The 26,552-nt window shown below is 43.8% G+C and overlaps 1 protein-coding gene across 3 annotated transcripts in view; it reads left to right on the top strand.

The window, feature by feature from the left end:
- lyst (lysosomal trafficking regulator) overlaps positions 1–26,552 on the top strand; it is a 208,392-nt gene that overhangs the window by 19,851 nt on the left and 161,989 nt on the right. For all 3 annotated transcript variants that reach the window (XM_055635156.1, XM_055635157.1, XM_055635155.1), the window contains exon 2: positions 23,319–23,410. In XM_055635156.1, coding sequence (XP_055491131.1) covers positions 23,319–23,410 — 92 coding nt within the window. The remainder of the gene's footprint in view (positions 1–23,318; positions 23,411–26,552) is intronic.

The raw sequence follows: 26,552 nt of genomic DNA, 5'->3' as shown, positions 1-26,552 counted from the left end.
ACTCGGTGTGCCGAAGGGCCTGTATCTTTAAATTAAACTAAAAACACTAAAACCAGAGGAAATCTAAAGAAGGATCTCTACCCGAAACGTCACCCAATTTCTTCTATCCAGAGATGCTGGCTGCTCCATGGAGTTCCCCCGCACAATTAAAGCATGGAATAGTCTTCACCCTACCATAGTTACCCAACCAGACGCAACTAAATTTAAGATAGCTCTTTTTTCCCCAAGAACCCTTTTTTGCTGACCAGTTGCCATGGCAGTGCGCGTGTGTAGGGCGACACATGCGCACAACCACGGCCGATGATGTGGGTGTGCGCATGTGCAAGGGGAGGATGTGCAGGCCGTGGCAGTGCGCATGTGCAAGGTGGCCGGCCGTGCCAGGTGGATGAGGAGCGAGTGGTGAAAGGAGAACTGGCAGTCCGGATACGGATGACGGGCAGAGACGGAGAGTGACAGAGAGAGAGAGATAGAGAGTTGGGCCCGCTTAGAGTTGAACGATAGGTGTCCCGTGTGCTCGCCATGCCGGTCAAAATGGCACAGCTTTTAGGTTGCCCGACGGGACTTTAGGTCGCCATTGGCACCCGGGCAACCGTTAATTTCAAGCCCTGATTTCTTGAACTCTAGCTTCCTCCCAGATGATTATGCAATGATGATGTTTCCCAGCTGTGTACTTTTATGTTAGGGTGGAAATAAAAGCTCTCCTCAAACACCACCAAGGGTTTCCAATTATATGATCAGTGAAAGAATAGTGATTGTGAGTGAAGAATGGCCCATTTAGCCTGCAGATGTGGAGTAGCACAGTGTGATGTGTGCTGAATTTGTTAGCTAGTGGGAGTTGTGTACAGGCCACCTAACAGTAGTAGTGGTTGGGGATGGCATCAAACAGGAAATTAGAAATACATGCAACAAAGGTAAAACAGTTATAATGGGTGACTTCAATCTACATATAGATTGGGTGAATCAAATTGGCAGGGGTGCTGATGAAGAGGATTTCTTGGAATGTATGCGGGATAGTTTTCTAAACCAAAATGTAGAGGAACCAACGGGAGAGCAGGCTATTCTAGGCTGGGTATTGAGTAATGAGGAAGGGTTAGTTAGCAGTCTTGTTGTGCGTGGCCCCTTGGGCAAGAGTGACCATAATATGGTTGCGTTCTTCATTAGGATGGAGAGTAACATAATTAATTCAGAAACAAGGGTTCTGAACTTAAAGAAAGGTAACCTTGAGGGTATGAGACGTGAATTGGCCGTTAGAATTGATTCTTAAAGGGTTGACGGTGGATATGCAATGGAAGGCATTTAAAGGGTGCATGGATGAACTACAACAATTGTTCATCCCAGTTTGGCAAAATAATAAATCAGGGAAGGTAGTGCATCTGTGGATAACAAGGGAAATCAGGGATAGTATCAAAACAAAGGATGAAGCATACAAATTAGCCAGAAAAAGCAGCCTACCAGAGGACTGGGAGAAATTCAGATTCCAGCAGCGGAGGACAAAGGGCTTAATTAGGAAAGGGAAAATAGATTATGAAAGAAAACTGGCAGGAAACATAAAAACTGACTGCAAAGGTTTTAATAGATATGTGAAGAGAAAAAGATTAGTTAAAACAAATGTAGGTCCTTTGCAGTCAGAAACAGGTGAATTGATCATGGGGAACAAGGACATGGCAGACCAATTGAATAACTACTTTGGTTCTGTCTTCACTAAGGAAGACTTAATTAATCTGCCGGAAATAGCAGGGGACCTGGGGTCAAATGAGATGGAGGAACTGAGTGAAATCCAGGTTAGCCGGGAAATGGTGTTAGGTAAATTGAATGGATTAAAGGCCGATAAATCCCCTGGGCCAGATAGGCTGCATCCCAGAGTACTTAAGGAAGTAGCCCCAGAAATAGTGGATGCATTAGTGATGATTTTTCAAAACTCTTTAGATTCTGGAGTAGTTCCTGAGGATTGGAGGGTAGCTAATGTAACACCACTTTTTAAAAAGGGAGGGAGAGAGAAAACGGGGAATTACAGACCAGTTAGTTTAACGTCTGTAGTGGGGAAACTGCTGGAGTCAGTTATTAGAGATGGGATAGCAGCACATTTGGAAAGTGGTGAAATCATTGGACAAAGTCAGCATGGATTTATGAAAGGTAAATCATGTCTGACGAATCTTATAGAATTTTTCGAGGATGTAACTAGTAGAGTGGATAAGGGAGAAATAGTGGATGTGGTATATCTGGACTTTCAGAAGGCTTTCGACAAGGTCCCACATAAGAGATTAGTATACAAACTTAAAGCACACGGTATTGGAGGTTCAGTATTGATGTGGATAGAGAACTGGCTGGCAGACAGGAAGCAAAGAGTAGGAGCTAACAGGTCCTTTTCAGAATGTCAAGCAGTGACTAGTGGGGTACCGCAAGGCTCAGTGCTGGGACCCCAGCTATTTACTATATATATTAATGATTTGGACGAAGGAATTGAATGCAATATCTCCAAGGTTTGCAGATGACATGAAGCTGGGGGGCAGTGTTAGCTGTGAGGAGGATGCTAGGAGGCTGCAAGGCGACTTGGATAGGCTGGGTGAGTGGGCAAATGCATGGCAGATGCAGTATAATGTGGATAAATGTGAGGTTATCCACTTTGGTGGCAAAAACAAGAAAGTAGACTATTACCTGAATGGTGGCCGATTAGGAAAAGGGGAGATGCAATGAGACCTGGGTGTCATGGTACACCAGGCATTGAAAGTAGGCATGCAGGTGCAGCAGGCAGTGAAGAAAGCGAATGGTATGTTAGCATTCATAGCAAAAGGATTTGTGTATAGGAGCAGGGAGGTTCTACTGCAGTTGTACAGTGTCTTGGTGAGACCACACCTGGAGTATTGCGTACAGTTTTGGTCTCCTAATCTGAGGAAGGACATTCTTGCCATAGAGGGAAAACAGAGAAGGTTCACCAGACTGATTCCTGGGATGTCAGGACTTTCATATGAAAGACTGGATAGACTCAACTTGTACTCGCTAGAATTTAGAAGATTGAGGGGGGATCTTATAGAAACTTAGAAAATTCTTAAGGGGTTGGACAGGCTAGATGCAGGAAGATTGTTCCCGATGTTGGGGAAGTCCAGAACAAGGGGTCACAGTTTAAGGATAAAGGGGAAATCTTTTAGGACCGAGATGAGGAAAACATTTTTCACACAGAGAGTGGTGAATCTCTGGAGTTCTCTGCCACAGAAGGTAGTTGAGGCCAGTTCATTGGCTATATTTAAGAGGGAGTTAGATGTGGCCCTTGTGGCTAAAGAGATCAGGGGGTATGGAGAGAAAGCAGGTACAGGATACCGAGTTGGATGATCAGCCATGATCATATTGAATGGCGGTCGGTGCAGGCTCGAAGGGCGTAATGGACTATTCCTGCACCTATTTTCTATGTTTCTATGTTACAATGCAATTTCAATTGGGAACTAGAGAACCGCTTAAAAGTTACTTTGGAAATTGACTAGCGGGAACAAAAACTCTCCTGCGGGGAATAAAGAATGGGTGTTTCCATGGAACTTCCCCCCAGTCATCAGACAACATTGTCTCTAAGAAAACAGACTGCTCGTTTCACCAATTTTGCTTTCAGTCTACAGTTTATGGGTTGCCTCAAAATTATTAATAAACAAAGCATTAATTTCTGACTTCTAGAACACAACTGCTATAAAATGTTCAATTTGAAAAGCTGTAAATTATGAATTCTCCAAAATCTAGCATGTGTACCAATTTCTTATTTTTCACCTTCCAACGGTGTGGATTCAAAGAATACTTATCCAGAAAATAGACGCAAGAAATTGTGGAACAATTCTTCAAGAAAATCCTCAATTTGTTCTGGTTTACTGTATCACCAGGTTGTAATCATTGATTAGTTTTAGAAAACTAAACAACGTTAGTTTTCTCAATCCTGTTTGTTTTGTATGTCAACAGCTTTCAGTTCTAAATAAAACTCTGCATGTTTGTTTTAACAATAATTTGACCATGCAGATTCAATATTGTCCTTGATCTTGTGACTTGAAATTTAAAAGAAAAGCAGTTTAAAAAAAAAGAGAGATTAATTCACAGCATGTGGGGTGTGGCTGGCATGCCCATTTTGTATTGATCCTTCCTAATTTCCTAGGTACACAAAAATGCTGGAGAAACTCAACGGGTGCAACAGCATCTATGGAGCGAAGGAAATAGGCAACGTTTCGGGCCGAAACCCTTCTTCAGACTGATGGGGGGTGCTGGGGAGGAAAAAGGAGGAGGAGGAGCCCGAGGGCTGAGGGATGGGAGGAGACAGCCCAAGGGCTGAGGAAGGGGAGGAGACAGCAAGTGCTAACAAAATTGGGAGAATTCAATGTTCATGCCCGCAGGATGCAGACTCCCCAAGCGGAATACGAGGTGCTGTTCTTCCAATTTCCGGTGTTGCTCACTCTGGCCATTCCCCATCTGACCTCTCTGTCCTGGGTCTCCTCCATGGCCAGAGTGAGCAACACCGGAAATTGGAAGAACCGGGAGGTCAGGTAGGTTCTTGCGGACCGAGCGGAGGTGTTCGGCGAAACAATCGCCCAGCCTCTGCTTAGTCTCACCTAGAATTTCCTAATTTCCTTTTGATTTGATGGTTTGCTAGGTCAGGGTGGCACAGAGGCGTTGTGGTAGAGTTGGTGCCTTATGGGCCTGTCCCACTTTGGCGATTTTTCAGGCGCCTGTCAAGTTGCCGGCAGTCGCCTGAAAAACCTGCGTCTGGAACGGCAACTGTCAGAGTGGAACATGCTCACACAGACGTACACGCAGACGCAGACACACACGCACACACATCCCAGCAGCCAGTTAATAAGCAAGCGGGGGAAGCGTTGTCCGAGTTAAATTCAGACAGTGCAAAGCCAATGTGATACAGACACATACCGCGATGAACAGGAAAGTTGGCGTTGTAATGAAGACGTTGAAAGCGCAGTGTACAGGAAAGGTCACGTAAGTCCTTTAAAAAAGAGGGGGGAGAAGGAGTCGAGACAACTTTTAAGAAGCTCGGCGGACATTAACATTACCGGTTGGTTATCCTTGATTCTGAAAACTACTGCTTACATTTTTTTTCCCAATGAGCCAATGAAATTCACCAGTCAGCACCGGCTAGAACGTACGAGAACCTGCAACAACCTTGGACCTCCTGGCAACCCATTACCACTGAACCTACAGCACGAGATTTCTCGGTACTCTCCATGGTCGCCTCATTCTGGTCGCCGCTAATTTTTCAACATGTCGAAAAATTTGCGGTGACCATAATGAGGCCGCGCGGAACTCCTCACGACCATGATGGAGACTACCCGGCAACCACCCACGAACATGTGGTGACCGCATAGTATCCTGCAGTCACCTAAGTGGGACAGGCCCATTATAGTGCCAGAGACCCTGGTTCAATCCCAACTATCGGTGCTCTCTATACAGAGTTTGTACAGTCTCTCTGTAACCTATTTGTGCTCCTATATTACGCCATAGGAGCACACATAGGACATTTGGCCCATCGAGTCTACTCCGTCATTAAATCATGGCGCCCCATAACCCTTGATACCTTTACCAATCTAGTATCTGTCAATTTCTGCCTTAAAAATCAATGACTTCGCCTCCGCAGCTGTCTGGGGCAATTTATTCCACTGATCCACCACCCTCTGACTTAATAAATTCCTCCTCATCTCTTTTATCTGAGGCAATGCCCTCTGGTTCTAAACTCTTCAAATCTAGTGAAAGAGGTATCTGCTCCAAAGGGGGATCCACTTCATATGAGGGTACATTGACCGGGAGACCTTTCACTATTCGGATCGGTGGAAGAAAGGGGAACTCAATCGCCTACCTGGAAGAAACCAGACATTTTTTCCAGGATGTCGTCTGCTCACGTTTGGCGTCCTTCTAAAGAGTTGAAAATGTCAAGGCCGCCTAGGGCAGTACCCGCGCTAGGGTGACCCAGTGCCGGTCATTAAACCAGTGAACATTCAACACACTGCATCATACAGTTTATTCTGCATACATGAAGACTCAAACTCTAAAAATGCCGGGATTACAAACTCGCTCTGGGATGCCTCCACACTTACTAAAAAAATATCCATTCCGTGCGAGAAATTGTTGGAAAAGTGTCTGGTTTGTAAGGGTGTCAAGGATTATTGGCAGAAGGCAATAAAATGGGGTTGAGAGGGAAAGATAGATCAGCCATGATTGAATGGAGGAGTAAACTTGATGGGCTGAATGGCCTACTTCTACTATGATGTATACATTTATTTATTGGCTACTGTAAATTCCTTGGAGTGTAGGATGCAAAACTGAGATAGCATAGAACTAGTGTACGGAGGATCTTTGGTCAGTGTGGACTCAGTGGGCTGAGCATGAAAGGCCTGTTTCCACGCTGTATCTCTAAACTGAACATAACTAAATTTCAGGGGTCATTTAAGTCTTGAAGAGGCCATATGGTGAAGGATGGCAGATTTCCTCATTGCATGTGCTTTTATGTTAGTCAGTCACTGTGTCTGAAAATACTTACACTAGCCTTTTATTTCAGATTTATTTAATTAATTAACTGATTTACAATTTCCACATGGAATCTATATTTGTGCTTCTGGATTATTAGTTCAAGATTTTGGATTACCAGACCTGTAATGCATCTCTGCTGCTGTATCCCAAAATGGAAATGGTAACTTTGCAATGTGAGTCATAGAAACATAAAAATTAGGTGCAGGAGTAGGCCATTCGGCCCTTCGAGCCTACACCGCCATTCAATATGATCATGGCTGATCATCAACTCAGTATCCCGTACCTGCCTTCTCTCCATACCCTCTGATCCCCTTGGCCACAAGGGCCACATCTAACTCCCTCTTAAATATAGCCAATGAACTGGCCTCAACTACCCTCTGTGGCAGAGAGTTCCAGAGATTCACCACTCTCTGTGTGAAAAAGGTTCTCCTCATCTCGGTTTTAAAGGATTTCCCCCTTATCCTTAAGCTGTGACCCCTTGTCCTGGACTTTCCCAACATCGGGAACAATCTTCCTGCATCTAGCCTGTCCAACCCCTTAAGAATTTTGTAAGTTTCTATAAGATCCCCTCTCAATCTCCTAAATTCTAGAGAGTATAAACCAAGTCTATTCAGTCTTTCTTCATAAGACAGTCTTGACATCCCAGGAATCAGTCTCTGCACTCCCTCTATGGCAATAATGTCCTTCCTCAGATTTGGAGTCATAGAAATATAATGAAAGCCAGTTTGGGCTTTTAGATGTATTAACAGTATTTATTTATCTGCTTATTGGATATGCACGATAACAGTCACAGACTACTGCAAGAGATTTTGTTTTAAACTATATAGTACAGAACAGTGCCAAATTTTATCTGCCTGCGCATATTTCATACCCCTCAATTCACTGCATATTCATATGTCTATAGAAATGTTTCTTAAATTCCACTATCGTATCTGCCTCGACCACCAAGCAGGCTTTCAGGCACTTGCCACCAAAGATCCTAGAGCTCTAGGATCTTTGCTTACCACCAGTGCCGGCCTTAGGAGGTGCAGGGCCGGCGGGAGCGTATGCCGAGGTTTGTAAACGTTGCTTTGGCCTCCCCCCAACCCCCGGCCCGGCCCTTCCTGTATTGTTCACCGCGTCTCCCCAGGGAGAGAGAGGGGTGAAGCACACGGCGACTGGGAGTGCTGCCACGGGACCGTAAGGGAACGACCCACCTCCCCCTTTTCTATTCACCCCTCACACCCCCCCCCTCCCCCCCTCTACTCTCTCTTGGGATTTTTATTTATTTATTTAAAAAAAAAAAATTCAAAATAGACTTTATTCATTTGATAAATATATACAATTCATGAACCATTCGAACAAAAAATTCATCCGACATTTTTGTGGGCTATAGAGATTGTTCAATACAGTTTATGTCTCATGTGGCCCCCTGGTGTGGGATACCTTCCCTTAATTTAATTTGAGGGGCGTCTCCACCATACCGTGCCCCCTATGTCCAGCAGCGGAAGGACCCTAGACTGTGGCCCTCCCCCACCGAGCCTTGGCGTTGGCTGCACCAAGCTTCAGCGAGTCCCTTAGCACGTACTCCTACAATCTGCAGTGGGCCAGTCGGCAACATTCCCTGACGGACATCTCGCTCTGCTGGGTGGTGAGCAACGCTCGGGCAGACCAAAGAGCATCTTTCACCGAGTTGATGACCCTCCAGCATCACTCGATGTCAGCCTCTGAATGTGCCCCTTTGAACAGTCCGTAAATCACAGAGTCCTCTGTGACGGAGCTGTTCGGGATAAATCGTTCCAGGGACCCTTGCATACTTCTCCAGACTCTTTTTGCAAATCCACACTCTGCAAAGAGGTGGGCAACCGTCTCCTCCCCATAGCAGCCGTCCCGAGGGCAGTGTGCGCTGGTAGTGAGGTTCCGACGGTGCAGGAAGGATCTAACTGGGAGGGCTCCCCTCACCGCCAGCCAAGCCAGGTCTTGGTGCTTGTTGGTCAGTTCTGGCGATGAGGCATTTTGCCAGACAAGCTGGGCAGTCTGCTCTGGGAACCACGCCACCAGATCCATCGAGTCCTTTCCCTGCAGGACATTCCGTGCTGACCACTGACCAATTGACTTGTGGTCAAAGGTGTTGGTCCGGAAGAACCTTTCCACAGACGACAGATGGGGCGGCAATGTCCAGCTGACTGGCACATTGCGTGGCATCTGCGCCAGGCCCATCCTTCGCAACACCGGGGACAGGTACAACCTCAGCAGGTAGAGCCTTGGCTCTACACTCCGGCTGATGCAGCCACACACAAAGGTGGCCATCAGGGTGAGGGCGACGTTGGGCACACTTCTACCCCCGTTGTCTGCCGACGTACATTGTGGCCTGTCGCACCCGGTCCATCCTCCACCCCCAGATGAACTGGAAGACGGCCCGGGTGATCCCCGTGGCGTAGGAGGGAGGGACAGGCCACACTTGTGCCAAGTACAGCAGCCCCGAGAGCACCTCACACCTGATGACCAAATTTTTACCGGTTATGGAGAGGGAGCGTTGCCTCCACAGCTCCAGCTTCTTCCCCACCTTGGCTATCCGCTCCAGCCAATTATTGTTACTTGCCTCAGCCCCCCCAAACCAGATCCCCAGCACCTTCAAGAAGTCAGGCTTGATGGTGAAGGGGACGGAAGACGGTCGGGCCAGTTGCCAAAGAGCATGGCCTCGCTCTTCCGGCGGTTCACCCTGGCTCCCGTGGCCGACTCAAACTGGTCGCAGATGCTGATCAATCTGCGGACCGACCTTGGATCCGAGCAGAAGACGGCGACATCGTCCATGTACAGGGAGGTCTTGACTTGAATGCCCCCACTGCCTGGCAATGTCACTCCTCTTATGCTCGCATCCTTCCTGATGGACTCGGCAAAAGGTTCAATACAGCAGATAAACAAGACAGGAGAGAGGGCAACCCTGCCTGACTCCAGACCTTACAGGGAAACTGTCTGATTCCCACCCATTGATTTGGACTGCACTACGGATATTGGTGTAGAGCAGTTTGATCCAATTTCAGATTCCCTCCCCAAAACCCATTTTGGAGAGCACGTCCCTCATGTACGTGTGCGATATCCTGTCGAAGGCCTTCCCTGGTCCAAGCTGACTAGGCAAGCATCCACCTGTCTGTCCTGCACATAGGCGATGGTATCTCTCAGCAGCGCTAGGCTGTCTGCGATTTTCCTGCCATGTACAGCACAGGTTTGGTCTGGGTGGATCACCTGTCCCAGAGCAGGCTTGACCCGGTTGGCGATGGACAGGATCTTGTAATCTACATTCAACAATGTTATGGGTCTCCAATTCTTTATATCCTTCATCTCCCCCTTCTGCTTGTAGATTAGGGAGATTCTGCCCTTCCTCATGGAGTCTGACATGCTGCCGGCTAGAAGCATGTCGTTGTACACTTCCAGCAGGTCCGGGCCCACCCAGTCCCACAGAGCCGAATACAACTTGGCCGGTAAGCCATCGCTTCCGGGAGTTTTACTCGAGTCAAAGGAGCGGATGGAGCCAGTCAGCTCCTCTAGGGTCAGTGGTTGGTCCAGACTCTCCCGCTTGCTGTCCTCCAAGACCTCCGTGATAGAGGACAGGAAGTTCTGGGAGGCGGTGCTGTCTGTGGCCTTTCTGTCATACAATTCTGTGTAAAAGTATTTGCAGACCCTCAGCATGTCTGTCTGCAAGGATGCTACCGAGCCGTCCTCCTCCCTAAGGCTGTTGATCACAGAGCTCCTCCCCCTGTGAACCTTATGGAAGAAGAAACGTGAGCACGTCTCATCCTGCTCCACATGGTGGACCCTGGATCGGAAGATGATCTTGGAGGATTCAGAGGTAAAGAGCCGAGCTTGCCGGTCCTTCACCTCTCTAAGTTCCTCCCTCACATCCACCCCCCTCGACTGCAGAAGGAGCAGTTGTTGCAAATCTGTCTGGAGTTGGCACAATTCCCTCAGACTCTGTCTTGCTCTCTGAACCCCTTTGACTATGAAGAACCTCTTAATGTTCTCCTTGGTTGCTTCCCACCAGAGTGTCGGGGAGTCAAAGAGGGGCCTCACCATTCTCCAACGTGCGTAGTCCCTCTTTAGCTCCTCAACGTTCTCTGGGGTCAACAGCTTTACATTTAACTTCCACGTCCCTCTGCCTGCCTTCCGGTCCTCCTGTAGGTGACAGGAAGCCTGAAGGAGGCAGTGGTCAGAGAAGAACACCGGCGTGAGGTCGGTGTGTCTCACCGTGACGGCCTTCGTCGTGAAGACGAAGTCTATCCGGGATCGGGCTGAACCGTCCGATCTCGACCAAGTGAACCGCGGCTGGGACCCACCTGCAGGGTCGCTGAAGGCGTCGTGCAGCTTTGCGTCTTTTACCATTTCCATCAGGAACTTGGACGTGCTGTCCAGTCTGTTGTCGGCACTGCCGGATCGTCCAGCCGCATCAATGATGCAGTTGAAGTCACCGGCCAGAACGAGCTGCCGGGACGTGGCCAACAGCACTGGGAGCTGCTGGAGAATGGCCAGCCACTCGCTCCGCACGGGTGGGGCATACACATTAATCAGCCGGAGCGGAGAACCACGGTACATAACATCCACTACGAGGAGACGCCCCGCAACCACCTCCCTGACCGCAGTGATGGCGAAGTTCCCTCCCCGCAGCAAGATCCCCAGGCCGGAAGCACGACAGTCATTGCCCCTCGACCACACCGACAGTCCGTGGGGACACCGGATTGGCTTAAGGCCAGCCCTGCTTGCCACCATCTGTTTTAAAAAAAACCTGCCCCGCACATCTCCTTTAAACTTTGCTCCTCGCACCTTAAAGCTATACTGAGACACCTATCCTTCTTTCTCTGCTGGAAGCTACTTAATTCAGAGAAATTAAGAATGAGTAATAAATATTGTTGCTATTATTTGTTTTGTTGGAAGTGCAATGTTAGGAATCTGACTACTCTGAATAGCATATAATCCAATTTCTATTCAGTGTTTTGTTTCATGATTTTAATTATTTAGCTTTTGAAGATATGTTGGAAAAGTAAATTATTCAGTTGCGTATTGCATTCATATGAAGTGAAAACATAATCTCATCCTGTTTATGTATTGTGTTTGAGGCTAGTTTGACATGCTTTTATGGGGTCAAGTTCTATTTTACACTGATGAGCGCACTGTGTTGGAAATATTTAGATAGCATTTAACCCCATCTACACTGCAACCTAAGCTTGTAACTGAGATATAGAGTGAATGTAGGTCATAGATTTAAGTCTCTGCGGTGTTGAGTTGAGACGATGGTTGTATTATAGTGCTGCTTTAACGTTTTAAAAGATAAATAAAATCAACCACAGTTGTTCTTTGCCTATTGTTGTCCACTCACCTCATTCATAGCTCGGATGTGAAAAGCTGGAGATGCTTATGGAAGAATCCTGTGATTATGTTCTGTGTATTTGTGTGATTTTGTGACTTTTGACGAACTGGTTGAAGATGACTTCTGCCAATTAAATCATGCCCACGAAATGTAGGTGTTCCAGAGAAAAGCAAAATAGCAGAACATTTTCTGAAGATTCTATCACTCATAACTCAGTCTTAAAATACAATTAATATAAAGGAGATTAACAACCATATTAAACACTTGATAATAAAACGTAAATATTTTAAGAAGCACCATATCGAAAAATAATTCTTGTGTGCCCATAGTATTCTGGAACTTAATATCTTAATAAGGAGAGGTTGATCAAACTTGGATTGTTTTCTCTGGAATGTCTGACACTGAGCAGATACCTGATATAAAATTATGAGAGGTATAGATGGGGTAAACAGTAGAAATCTTTTTCCCGAGGTGGAAATGATAAAGACTAGAAGGCATAGCTGAGAGGGGTAAAATTGAAGGAGATGTGTGGGACAATTTAAAAAAAAAAAAAAAAAAAAAATGTTTTGCACAGGTGGTGTGGTGTTGGGTCTCTGCACGCACTGCCAGGGAAGGTGCTGGAGGCAGATACAACGGCATCTGAAAGGCTTTTGGATAGGCATATGGATTTACAGGAAATTAAGAGGTGTAGATCACTGGGAGGCAGAGATTAGTTTAATTTAGCATCATGTTCGGCATGGACATTGTTGGCTGAAGGGCCTGTCCCTGTGCTCTACTGTATTTTATGTCTCATTTTTGGTAGTGCATCTTATTTTATCAAAACTATATAGATTTCACTTTACTTTTTATTTTTCAATAACAATTCTTTTCACATGCATCCTTGTTACTGATTTATTGATTTATCGACCAGTGAAAAATACATTTTACATTTTACCAACGTAAAATATTTAATAGTTTTGAAGATTTCTATATGATCACTTCCTCCTGAGCCCCTTTTTCCATTTAGAAAGCTCCGCAATTTACAAAAGGACACAAAATGCTGGAGTAACTCAGCAGGTTAGACAGCATCCCTGGAGAACATGGATAAGTGACGTTTCGGGTCGAGAACTTTCTTCTGACATGCTCCCTGACCAGCTGAGTTAATCCAGCACTTTGTATCCTTTTGTGCATTAACCAGCATCTGCAGTTCTTTGTTTCTCATTTTTTATGAACTTTATATCTATGATGACTTTAACTTTTATCATTCATGTGAGGGCATGGCAATGCATTATTTAAATACCCCAAAGTATTTTTTATTCAATGACTTATCATGCTGAAGTATTTACATTGCTTTGCAAACAATTGTAAAATAATTACTTTTAATCGGAGGGAGGGGAGAGCCGAGATACGGGGATATTTCCTAACTCTCAATATATTGGAAAGTGAATAATGCAAATTGAATGGATTTGGTCTCTGTTAAATGACTCATTCAAAGCACAACACATCAAATCCATGCAAAACTATCTAGGTAAAAGGAAAATTGCATTTCTTTAATGCCTTTCACTACTTCAGGAATTTCAAAACAAGCTTCACAGCTGATCATGCACTTATGGAGGTGTGGTTACTGTTGTAAGAGATTAAATGTGCAGGCATAACCCACAAGCGGTGGCATGATGATGATGATGACAATAAGGAGTGAAAATTAATAGCTCTCTAAATCGTTCATGTGTAATCACTATGTGGGATCAACTAGTGTCCATTGATGAATTGCTGACAATTTTCTGCAACCCATCAGTAATGATACAAGCACGTGTTCGAGGATTTTGATCAATGAATGGACAAAAAATGGAGAAAGAAAGAGCAAGCAACTATATTATAGGAAACGTACAGAAAAAATGATTAATATAGCAATAAATCAAACATCCTGCTCGTTGAGCCTTCACTGATATGAGTGGGGGCTGATGGCATTGAGTCTCTCGGCCTTCAACGTATCAGAGACTCCTGCTTGCTATGGGTGATTGGAGAACTCTATGCCACCGGCACTGTTCCAGATGCTGTTCCAGGGTGGTGCTGCAGCATGCACTTGTATCATTAATAAGACTGCGCTTCTATCCTAATCTACAAACAGCTGCCGTCTGTTTTTAAAACTTGCTCTTCTTAGTACTGAAAAGAAAGATGATTTATTACATCAGGCGCCAAGCAAGTTTCTGATTCCTCTGAGAAAGAAAAGTATGATTTTCTAATCGAACCTGCTTGCTTGACATGTGGTACTGTTAGCAGACAACTCCATCTTCACCGAAAAGCCTGTTTTACCCTTGTATTGCACCATCGCTCACTTTTTATGGCTTCGCCTTTCCCGATTTCCATCTGACAAACTTATGCTTCACTATCTCACATTCGAGTATAGGAGCAGGGAGGTTCTACTGCAGTTGTACAGGGTCTTGGTGAGACCACACCTGGAGTATTGCGTACAGTTTTGGTCTCCAAATCTGAGGAAGGACATTATTGCCATAGAGGGAGTGCAGAGAAGGTTCACCAGACTGATTCCTGGGATGTCAGGACTGTCTTATGAAGAAAGACTGGATAGACTTGGTTTATACTCTCTAGAATTTAGGAGATTGAGAGGGGATCTTATAGAAACTTACAAAATTCTTAAGGGGTTGGACAGGCTAGATACAGGAAGATTGCTCCCGATGTTGGGGAAGTCCAGGACAAGGGGTCACAGCTTAAGGATAAGGGGGAAATCCTTTAAAACCGAGATGAAAAGAACCTTTTTCACACAGAGAGTGGTGAATCTCTGGAACTCTCTGCCACAGAGGGTAGTCGAGGCCAGTTCATTGGCTATATTTAAGAGGGAGTTAGAAGTGGCCCTTGTGGCTAAGGGGATCAGAGGGTATGGAGAGAAGGCAGGTACGGGATACTGAGTTGGATGATCAGCCATGATCATATTGAATGGCGGTGCAGGCTCGAAGGGCCGAATTGCCTACTCCTGCACCTAATTTCTATGTTTCTATATATGTAGCACTATTGTATTCTTCTTAGCTTGCACTTACTGTCAGTTATTCAATCATGGTTACCATGTCTTCAAAAATACTCATTTAACATCCCCCCCCTGTTTAATAAGAATAGTTAACATAAACCTGAGGCATTAAGGGCTAACCACAAGGGAAGTGGGTCAACATGTTTGTCCTGACTCTGAGGGGTGATGACAGCTGTTATTTAGATGCCTTATGCTAAGGCTACATGCTCATAATTTAACTTTTTTTAAATCTTTCTCCTCACATCGTACCACCGGCAACCTATTTTTCCTTTGATTTGCAAGTAGCGAAGAGCTAAATCCATGCACTGATTACCTGCTTGCCAACCATCCCTGAAAAAAAACCCTTAACCTTTCTCATGTCCATTAACTGCAATCTAGTTGAAATAGCAAGTAAATAGTGAAAATTAACACGTGATCTTTTACCTTCATGGCACTATCACAGATAACACTGAAGTCATTTATTACAATAGAGGTGTGGTATGCTTCAGCCAAGATAGGGGCTTGGCTAGAACAGGCGCATGTCTGTCAGGGGGCAAGCTTGCAATACCATTAATGATTCACTTATACTTCATTGTCACATGTGCGACAATGAGAGTCGGAGAGACTATATCTCTTTCTTCCTTTTCCCCCGACTCTCAGTCCGAAATATCACCCATTCCATCTCTCCAGAGATGCTGCCTGTCCCACTGAGTTACTCCAGCATTTTGTGTCTATCTTGAAAAATAATTGGTTTGTATAGGAGAGTCATCAATTCCTTTCCTTTATTTTTCAACAGATGGAATACTGTGAGAGCAGGTTGGGGCCGCTGCTCCCAGAAATTGAGATTGTACCTCAAATTAAAACAGGATAATAGAGGGCATTCAGCCTAATTGTTTACTGCAAACAGCTTATTTGTTGTTGGTCTAGAATAATATTAATAAAGACTTTAAAATAATTTTAAAAACTGAGTAGAAAACAATGTATGAAGAGAAAGTAGCTTACAAATGGCAAGATTTGATTCAGACGACAAAAAAAATCCTTAGAAGAAAGCTCCATGTGTATTTCATTTGTGACAGACAAATAGGGTTATTATCATTAATTTCCTCTGCACTTAATGGCTTTCTACATAAAATTACTCTGGCAAAAGCAGGATTAAGTTTGTGATAGCACCAGCTTTTTGGTTCAGGGAAATGCAGATTTTATAAAGAGCAAGTCATTGAGCAGAGAATTAATATTTTTCTCCTTGTCTCATGACTGAAATTAGTTATAATTGGTGAGTGACTAAGACATTTCATCTGCAGTGACTAAATTAATTGTGGAGTTTCAATACACATGGTGCAATTACAAAATGAAAGTTAATAAAAATCCTCAGTTCCCTAATTATTTGTTTCTTTTGTAAAAGAATGGTATTGGGTGAGGTGTTATTTAAAAAAAAATCTTCAGGATCTTGATGGTGCTAGTAAGGACAACATTTATTGTTCACACCTAATTGCCTTTTAGGTGATGGTGAACTGCCCTCAATTGTTACAGTGTGAGTTGTATAGGGCTCTGGTAAGACCACATCTAGAGTATTGTGTACAGTTTTGGTCTCTTAATTTGAGGAAGGACATCCTTGTGATTGAGAAAGTGCAGCGTAGGTTCACGAGATTGATCCCTGGGATGGCGGGACTGTCATATGAGGAAAGATTGAAAAGACTAGGCTTGTATTCACTGGAGTTTAGAAGGATGAGGGGGATTTTATAGAAACATATAAAATTATAGAAGGACTGGACAGGCTAGATGCAGGAAAAAAATTCCCAATGTTGGGCGAGTCCAGAACCAGGGGCCACAGTCTTAGAATGAAGGGGTGGCCATTTAGGACTGAGGTGAGAAAAAACGTTTTCACCTAGAGAGTTGTGAAATTGTGGAATTCCCTGCCACAGAGGGCAGTGGAGGCCAAATCACTGGATGGATTTAAGAGAGAATTAGATAGAGCTCTAGGGGCTGGTGGAATCTTGGTTCTTCGTGGTTCTTGGGTCCTCCAAAATATTCCAACTGGAATGTAAACTGGAGGTGGTGAAGGGAGGGATTAAGCCAGAAAGGGTATAAAGAACACACACTATAGAATTTAACATAAAACATCCACACACAGCAGAATCAAAGTTTCCCACTGTGTGGGAAGGCACCAAAGTCAGTCTCTTCCTCCACTGTTCCTCGTGGTCAGGGCCTCCCCAAGCCCTCCTCAGTTGCAGCTACGGGCGGCCCGATGTCCGAATCAAGGGATATGGGCAGAAGGCAGGCACGGGTTATTGATTGGGGGCGATCAGCCATGATCACAATGAATGGCAGTGCTGGCTCGAAGGGCCGATTGGCTTCCTCCTGCACCTATTTATTAAAAAAAAAAGTATCTGTTAAAGGTACTCAATGCCAGGTGATATTTCCAATTTGGGATGATGTACAACTTGGAGGTGTACATGCAGATGATGTTCCAATGTGCCCACTGTCTTTGTGGGAAGGAAAATCATTTATGGTGCCACTGAAAACGAGGAACTCTTGCAGTGACATTATAGACCTCCGCCAACTGCAAACTAGCCATTGGAATGTTTTCTCCTTGATGCTCAATGACTCAACATCTAATTCTGTGAACTATTTCCACCTTCTACACAGTGAAACTATTTAATTAGTTTTTCTAAATTATTTTATCACGACTTACTGATTACGCCCAGCTACTGATTTGTTCCAGTAAAATTGCCACCCTCTCCTGTTTGATGGAAGAAATAATTTAACCTAGAGAATATTGGGAGTAAATCACAGGGGATATGTGTGATTTGTTATTTAAGCATATTGTGATTGTAGATGTATTTAAGGTTTTGAATGTAATCAAGGAAGAGAATTATCGTGGCTTAAAAGTAAATTATCAATTTTACATGTATGCAATATAAGGGTGAAGAGGAAGTGTTCAGTTACAGGGCTTTCCAACAATCATAATGTGTGGTACAAAATAGATGGACTGGATGATTTTTTTTACACCAGCAATGTTATATGTTGAATTTGTATTTAAAATGGGCTTGGGTTCACCATTCAGTAAGATAGTAACTCATCTAATAATACCTCAACATGATTTCAACCACAGTGGTGCCAATCCCTTATTCCCTTAATATCCCCAAATCCATTGGCCTCTGTCTTGAACATAATAGGTGCCATTAAATCCACCCCAAAAAGTTCATACATTACTTTAATCTGCTTCCTAATTCAATCTACCTTCTTATTGTTTATCTCAAGATATTCTATGTTTATCTAATATTTCTATCTGACTTGCTCTCAAGTTATAATTTCTTCCAATTATTTTTTCATTCAATTATTCTCCTTCCCTTCTTTTTAAGATGATTGCTGCTATCAGTGACAGCTTTGCAAGATTGACAATAATAAAGGCAAATGGGGCAACAAACATTTTTCCAGTATGTCTCATTCTGTGATGTTTCAATATTTCTTGGAGAGGGCTTCGTAAGTGATCAGCTCAATGCATGGTGAGTCTTTGTGCTCCATGATGGTGTTTTAACAATGCTGCAGTCGTTCCCAAGCATGGAGCCCAAATTACAAAGAGCTTGACTGTAAGTGAGTGACTTAGGGTAACTGATTTCCACCAACATCTAAGAGCCAAAGTTGCCCGCCTGAAGTGGAATGTGAAAAACAAATTTCAAAAATCAAAAATTCAGATACGGTCTTCAAGCAAAAATATGATCATATGAGTTTCAGGGGTAGTGTCTAGTCTTCAGTCTAGTCTTCAGTATCATTCATTTTAATAATTTCTAACAGACTTTCCACTTTCTGAATGTTGTTAGAAATCATTTAATACAATTTGAGTTTTATACAATTTTTATATTCTAAGTTCCCTTAGATGATAGAAATATATTTTTCTGATCTTAAATAATGGAATCTAAGTAAAATTAAGATCTAAAGAAACCAAGATAACTAGAATTACTTAGTGATTTTAATCAAGATTGAAGGAAAATTAAAGTTTAAATATCCATTCCATTGAAGTAGGCTTATGATTTGAGGAACCATATTGGTGGAAGTATAAGAATTATTTGAATATCATCATCTTCAAGTTGCAGTAAGCATATAAAATGTTAAAGTGAAATTATAACACAGAGGGATAGTGACTGAGAAATTTGTATCTTTGGTGCTGGCTTTTCATACTATGTGTATTAAAATCAATTTATTCTCGAGTGAAATGCTATTGAGATGATTTGTAGTGAATGATACAATGATACCACTCCGGAAATTCATCCAGGCACTTGTAGTCACAAATAGTACTTGAGGCAATGATGTGAGTGAACAGTTTTTATTTCTGAAGTCTTTCGTTAAATCGTACTAGAATTATTTCAATGTTAGATTTAAAAAATATTTAGTAAATAAATTAATAAATCTCCACGAAAACCCCCCATGAATGATCAAACACTGGAGTTATTGGTTTAGGGAAGAAGATTGGATAAGAGAAATTCTGGAAAAATTCTGTTTTTTTTTCATGTAATGTCATCTATATTTTGAATATCAACAGATATTTTGATTTGTTGCCTACTGAAACTTGGCATCCCAAACAATATAGCACTACTTTGGATCTGTCTTCACTAAGGAAGACACAAACAGTCTCCCAGATGTACTAGTGGCCAGAGGACCTAGGGTGACAGAGGAACTGAAGGAAATTCACATTAAGCAGGAAATGGTGTTGGGTAGACTGATAGGACTGAAGGCAGATAAATCCCCAGGGCCTGATGGTCTGCATCCCAGGGTACTTAAGGAGGTGGCTCTAGAAATCGTGGACACATTGGTGATCATTTTCCAATGTTCTATAGATTCCGGATCAGTTCCTGTGGATTGGAGGGTAGCTAATGTTATCCCACTTTTTAAGAAAGGAGGGAGAGAGAAAACAGGGAATTATAGACCAGTTAGCCTGACAATGGTGGTGGGGAAGATGCTGGAGTCAATTATAAAAGATGAAATAGCAGCACATTTGGATAGCAGTAACAGGATCGGTCTGAGTCAGCATGTATTTACGAAGGTGAAATCATGCTTGACTAATCTTCTGGAATTTTTTTGAGGATGTAACTAGGAAACTGGACAACGGAGAGCCAGTGGATGTAGTGTACCTGGACTTTTAGAAAGCTTTTAATAAGGTCCCACATAGGAGATTAGTGGGCAAAATTAGAGCACATGGTATTGGGGGTAGGGTACTGACATGGATAGAAAATTGGTTGTCATACAGGAAACAAAGAGTAGGGATTAACGGATCCCTTTCAGAATGGCAGGATGTGACTAGTGGGGTACCACAAGGCTCGGTGGTGCTGAGACCGCAGCTATTTACAATATACATTAATGATTTAGATGAAGGGATTTAAAGTACCTATGGAAAATTTGCAGATGACACAAAGCTGGGTGGTATGTGTGAACTGTGAGGAGGATGCTATGAGGATGCAGGGTGACTTGGACAGGTTGGGTGTGGGCAGATGCATGGCGGATTCATTTTAATGTGTAGAAATGTGAGGTTATCCATTTTGGTGGCAAGAACAGGGAGGCAGATTATTATCTGAATGATGTCAAGTTAGGAAAAGGTGATGTACAAGATCTGGGTGTCCTTGTTCATCAGTCACTGAATGTAAGCATGCAGGTATAGCAGGCAGTGAAGAAAGCTAATGGCATGTTGGCCTTCATATCAAGAGGGGTTGAGTATAGGAGCAAAGAGGTCCTTCTGAAGTTGCAACCAAATCTCACTAGAGACCACACTTGGAATATTGTGTGCAGCTTTGGTCTCCAAATTTGAGGAAGGACATTCTTGCTATTGAGGGAGTGCAGCTTAGGTTCATGAGGTTAATTCCCAGGATGACGGGACTGTCATATGCTGATAGAATGGAGCGGCTGGGCTTGTGTACACTGGAATTTAGAAGGATGAGAGGGAATCTTATTGAAACATATAAGATTATTAAGCGATTGGACATGCTAGAGGCAGGAAACATGCTCTCCATGTTGGGGGAGTCCAGAACCAGGGGCCACAGTTTAAGACTAAGGGGTAGGCCATTTAGAACTGAGATGAGGAAAAACCTTTTCACCCAGAGAGTTGTGAATCTGTGGAATTGTCTGCCTCAGAATGCAGTGGAAGCCAATTCTCTGGACGCTTTCAAGAAAGTTTGATAGAGCTCTTAGAGATAGCGGAGTTGGGGGATATGGGGAGAAGGCAGGAAAGGGGTACTGGTTGTGGATGATCAGCTATGATCACAGTGAATGGCAGTGCTGGCCCGAAGGGCCAAATGGCCTACTCCTGCACCTTTTGTCTATGGTCTGTTATTGCTTTGAAGTGTTGGCTCGTGTCAAAATTCAAGATGTGCAGAAAATGACACAATTCTCTGGGCAATGTTCCCTGCACAATTAGTGATTAGGTCACATTGGTCTGTGTTTCCGTTGTCAGGGACTTTCAGAAAATTGATAGCATTTTGCTGCTCCTTGAAACTTTTGGGTAATTATCCCTTATTTACTCTCCATACTACCCCCAATCCACTCAATGTTTTCACCTCCAATTGTTCCTGATGCCCAATCTGACATCTAACTGATCTGATGATTCTTCGTGTCCTTGCACTCCTCCACCTCCAAATTCTGAACTTGCTCTACTCAATATCTTCCTCAATGGCACACTAGGTGAACAAAAGCATGTGGAAGTTGTTTAGTAACATTTTAGACCCCCTAAGTCATTGAATTTTTATTGTGCAGAGCCCATGATCAAACATGTGGTCTAACAACCTTTTCAAAATATTTACAAACCTCAGGTCAGAAACAGATATTAAAAAATGAAGTTATATGGATTTTGTAACCATTTTGGTTTCTTGCAGTCTTCCTTCCAATCACAAAATATCCCATCTTTTTGTGAAAACTTAATCAACCAAAATATAGTTTAGTATAATTATCTAGGCTTGCGATCAGAAATATTTTTGGATGGCTGTTGATGCACAGTTGAGCATGAAAAACAAAGGTCACTGGATTTTTGGAAATTCAAGGGATCATGTGGGTTGTCGAGTTGATTCCGATTCAGATTCAATTTCAATTTTAATTGTCATTGTTAGTGTACAGTACAGAGACGACGAAATGCATTTAGCATCTCCCTGGAAGAGCGACATAGCAAATGATATTAGATCAATAAATAATAAATAAATAAATAAATAATGATAAGTGTCCGGGGGGGGGGGGGGGGGGGGGGGGGGGGTGGTGGTGGTGGTGGTGGTGATTGGCAGTCACCGAGGTACGTTGTTGAGTAGAGTGACAGCCGCCGGGAAGAAGCTGTTCCTCGACCTGCTGGTTCGGCAACGGAGAGACCTGTAGCGCCTCCCGGATGGTAGGAGGGTAAACAGTCCATGGTTGGGGTGAGAGCAGTCCTTGGCGATGCTGAGCGCCCTCCGCAGACAGCGCTTGCTTTGGACAGACTCAATGGAGGGGAGCGAGGAACCGGTGATGCGTTGGGCAATTTTCACCACCCTCTGCAATGCTTTCCAGTCGGAGACATAGCAGTTGCCACACCATACTGTGATGCAGTTGGTAAGGATGCTCTCGATGGTGCAGCGGTAGAAGTTCACCAGGATCTGAGGAGACAGATGGACCTTCTTCAGTCTCCTCAGGAAGAAGAGACGCTGATGAGCCTTCTTGATCAGAGTAGAGGTATTGTGGGTCCAAGAGAGGTCATCGGAGATGTTGACTCCCAGGAACCTGAAGCTAGAAACACGTTCCACCTCCGTCCCGTTAATGTGGATGGGGGTGTGCGTGCCGCCTCTGGACTTCCTGAAGTCTACAATGAGCTCCTTGGTCTTCTTGGAGTTAAGGGCCAGGTTGTTGTCGGCGCACCATGCTGCTAAGTGCTGGACCTCCTCCCTGTAGGCCAGCTCATCGTTGTTGCTGATGAGGCCAATCACCGTTGTATCATCTGCATACTTGATGATGGTGTTAGTACCATGTACAGGTGTGCAGTCATAGGTGAAGAGGGAGTAGAGGAGGGGGCTCAGCACACAGCCCTGTGGAACGCTGATGTTCAGGGTGAGGGTTGAAGAGGTGTGCTTGTCTAACCTCACAGACTGGGGTCTGTTGGTTAGAAAGTCCAGTCCAGTCCAGAAAGAGATGTAGAGAGAAGATTTGCACTGATCATTTGAATGGCAGAACATAGTGAGATGCAATGTTTTTTTTTCTATTTCTTGTCCTGAAAATTAAGAACTACGTTCCCATGTTAAATTTGTTCATGTACCTTTGATACGAAACTTATTGCATTCAAAAACTTTTTGAAGCTGTATTGCTCTTTATCATTGAAGTTGACCTGGTAAACAACCTGTTTTGCACTCGAGTTCCATGTTAACTGATTTTCCTCAAATAAACATGTGCATTGTGTTCTTTTACCATTAGTCAATTTTATGTTTGTTGTGTATAATTTCTTGTATTGAGGTTTATGAATTCTTTTGTTTTTAGGTCAAAATTGACTGCCTGGAGAAGTTCCTCACTCTTTTTCACTACTATATCCACAAAGAAAATCTGAACGCGACAGAAACCATCAAGTTCTGGTCAGTATTTTGTTAAAGTGCTCATCGCCAATTGTCAGTTGAATGTTAATTTGACTACATCCTGAACGTCCGAGAAGAAGGCCTTTTCACTTTCTACATTGCTTTACATTTTATGTTCATCCAGGTTTTTCCTTGCTGTAACGTATCCTAGACTGTCTTCCTCCCTGCTGTACTTTGTAATCATTGGGCTCTGAAAACTAATCATTCCAAATTTTAAAGTATTCTGTGCTTTAATTGATTAATTAAAGGTTCTTCTACTGTTAGTTTTGTTCTGAGATACAGCATGGAAATGAGCCTTTCGGCCCATCAAGTCCATGCTGACCATCATACTAGCTCTATGTTATCCCACTTTTTTGTCCACTCACTCCCCATGCCCTAGAGTAATTGTACAAAGTTTAATTAAACTACAAACCTGTACGCCTTTGGGATGTAGGAGGAAACCGGAGCACCTGGAGGAAACGCGTGCAATCTCCACATAGACAGCACTGGAGGTCAGGTTCGAATCTAGGTCTCTGGCACTGAGAGGTAGCAGCTGTAGCACTATGCTGCCCCTGTGTTTTTATGGCTCTGGGGGTTTTTTGCCTCTTCCTCCCACTGTCCTCCACCTACTACTTTTTGCATCTTGGGCAAATGTGACAACTATGAATGTAAACTGGTGTAACAGGATTGTTTTATAAAGATTCCTTTGATTTTGTCTCAATATTGGAGTAATATAAAGGGTAAAGTTCAGATCTTGTGTGATCCGATAAATATTTCTGTAAGCAAATTAAATTGTTTGTGACTCAAATCTTGTTTCATTTTCTTCCCATTTGGAGCTGATTATAGGCCTATTAAGTCAGATTATCGTATACAGGTGCACAACCATTTATCCGAAATCCTTGGACCAGACACTTTTCGTAATTCTGAATTTTTCGGCTTTCGGAATGGAAGATTTTTAGCATAGATTTTAACGGCTGGCTCGGTGGTAGAGTGCTCGGCTCATATCCGCAAGGTCGCGAGTTTGCGCCTCGATCCCGGCAGTTATTCGATCGCGAGTTTGAGTCTTCAATGTAGTTTTATCTTGCAGAATAGGAGAGAATAGGGAGGGTTAGGCTGGGATCATTCTCTGCGAGATGATCTTAGTGCGGGAGACAAGTGTAGGAGAGGTGTACTGACTGTGTGGGCAGAACTTTGGAAGTGATTGCCCACCCTTTCTCAAAAGCCGCTGTGTCTCCCTGTCCCTGGGATAACAGGGGGCGATCAAACAGCACAATACCCCCCTCCCCCTCCAACTCCAGAGGAATCCGCTCCCCGATGGGCCGCTACGGCGGCAAGTGGCAGTTCGCCGACAGCCCGAGCTGCGCCACCCCAAGAACAAGACGTACCTTGCACACCATCAGCTTCTGCCCCTACGTGTTTCTCTGGAGTTGGAGCGGGGCTGGGCTGGAGTTGCTGATCCGGGATCTCCGTGCTTGCAGTGGGCCTGGGGGTTGGTGTCCCGATGAGGGGGCGCAGCGAACTGCCGTAGCGGCTCATCGAGGAGCGGCTTCTGGTGGTCCTGACGTCTCCGGCCAGTTTGCAGTTTTCCTCTGGAGTTGGAACGGGGCTGGGCTGCTGCTGGCTGTGGGTCTCTGGGATCTCCGTGCTTGCAGTGGGCCTGGGGGTCGGTGTCCCATTGGTCCTGACGTCTCCGTCTCTGACTGGCACTGACCTGCTGGCATCGCAAACGTGAAGCCAGTGCAAAGCCCCCGCGCCGGTGCAATGGGCAGGGAGCTGGAGAGGGGAGGGAAGGGGGTCACACACATGGCCGGGAAGCAGAGGGCTGTAGGTGGGGTGAAACTGAAGGGAGCAACAATCTGCTGCTGCCTGCCTGCTGAGTTAAAAAGTTCCCACGCAAGACTCACGATACACTGTGTATCGTGAGTCTACCGTGGGAACTTTTTAACTCAGCGGGCAGGCAGCAGCAGATTGTAAATTATTAACCCTCTTGCGCAATATACCCTCACCTTCTCTTTTATGAATGGGGATTTAGTTCCCCTTTCTTCGAGGACCGACCGGAGGTTTCGCTGTCACCTCTGCGGGCCGCCCTCGGTGAACGTCTTCAAGGACCGAAAAAATGTCCGCTATTCGGAGCTTTTCGTTATTTGGAATTTCGGATAAAAGGTTGTGCACCTGTATTGCAAATTAAACTTGGATTATATTAATCAAATAGTCTAAAGCACCTACCTCACCCATTATGTAACGTAAAGTATTGAAACCCTTGGGTTTGGTACCAGAAAGAATACAGATTGTGTTGCTGTTTGTAGTTGACAAATGCTATTTTATCCTTTGGGAGACTTGGCAAATTTTCTATCCTTATTGTCTTCAATGGTGGTGTCCTCGAGAGTGGTATTGTCAATTCTAAGACGTCAGGATGGTGTCATGGTAACACCAAAAATCAGGGACTGGATAAAGAATATTAAAACTCATTCATACCCATTGCCATAAACATCTTAAATAAAAAATGAACAATGGACAAATTAACCCTGACGCATTGTCACTTCACACGTATCCACAACTTTTATCTTGTCTATTTTTACAGTTTTTAATCTTTATATTTGCTTTTAAGATCGATACACACTGTGTGTGCTCGCAGAAATCTGTGTTGTATGACTGCTTATCAGTACATTGTCCTGTCTGTATGTTGAGCCACGTCAAAGAAGATTTTCTGTTACGACAGACAATAAAGTTTTCTGAATCTGAATCAAAAGCACCGTTTACTGTTACAAGCATTTGAACTTGCTTAATATTTAAGTAACCTTCAGCTTTTTTGCTGAACAGTTGTTCAAGATCTCTCATTCCTTTATAATTCTGTAACGATTCTTCACTAACACGTACCAAAATTGTTCTTTTGCAAGTAGATTATAAATTTGTTTTTAGATTATGTTTTTTTTAAATAGAAACAGAAGAAAATGGAAGCTCAATATGCCAAATATCAATTCCTTTATTTTGTGCATACAAGGATAGTTGAGGCTATTTAATAATTCATGCCCATTTTTCACATGTACTTGATTTTGGTATGTCATCAATTTTTGCAAATTCACAATGATTTCTCATATAATTGAAAATTGCACCACACTAGAAGTCACTGAATCATGCACACTATGGTATGTCTTCTATCACT

The sequence above is a fragment of the Leucoraja erinacea genome, chromosome 5 (genome assembly GCF_028641065.1).
Source record: "Leucoraja erinacea ecotype New England chromosome 5, Leri_hhj_1, whole genome shotgun sequence".
Classification (NCBI taxonomy): domain Eukaryota; kingdom Metazoa; phylum Chordata; class Chondrichthyes; order Rajiformes; family Rajidae; genus Leucoraja; species Leucoraja erinaceus.
Note: the sequence above shows the minus strand (reverse complement) of the source record. Positions and strands in the feature narration are given on the sequence as shown.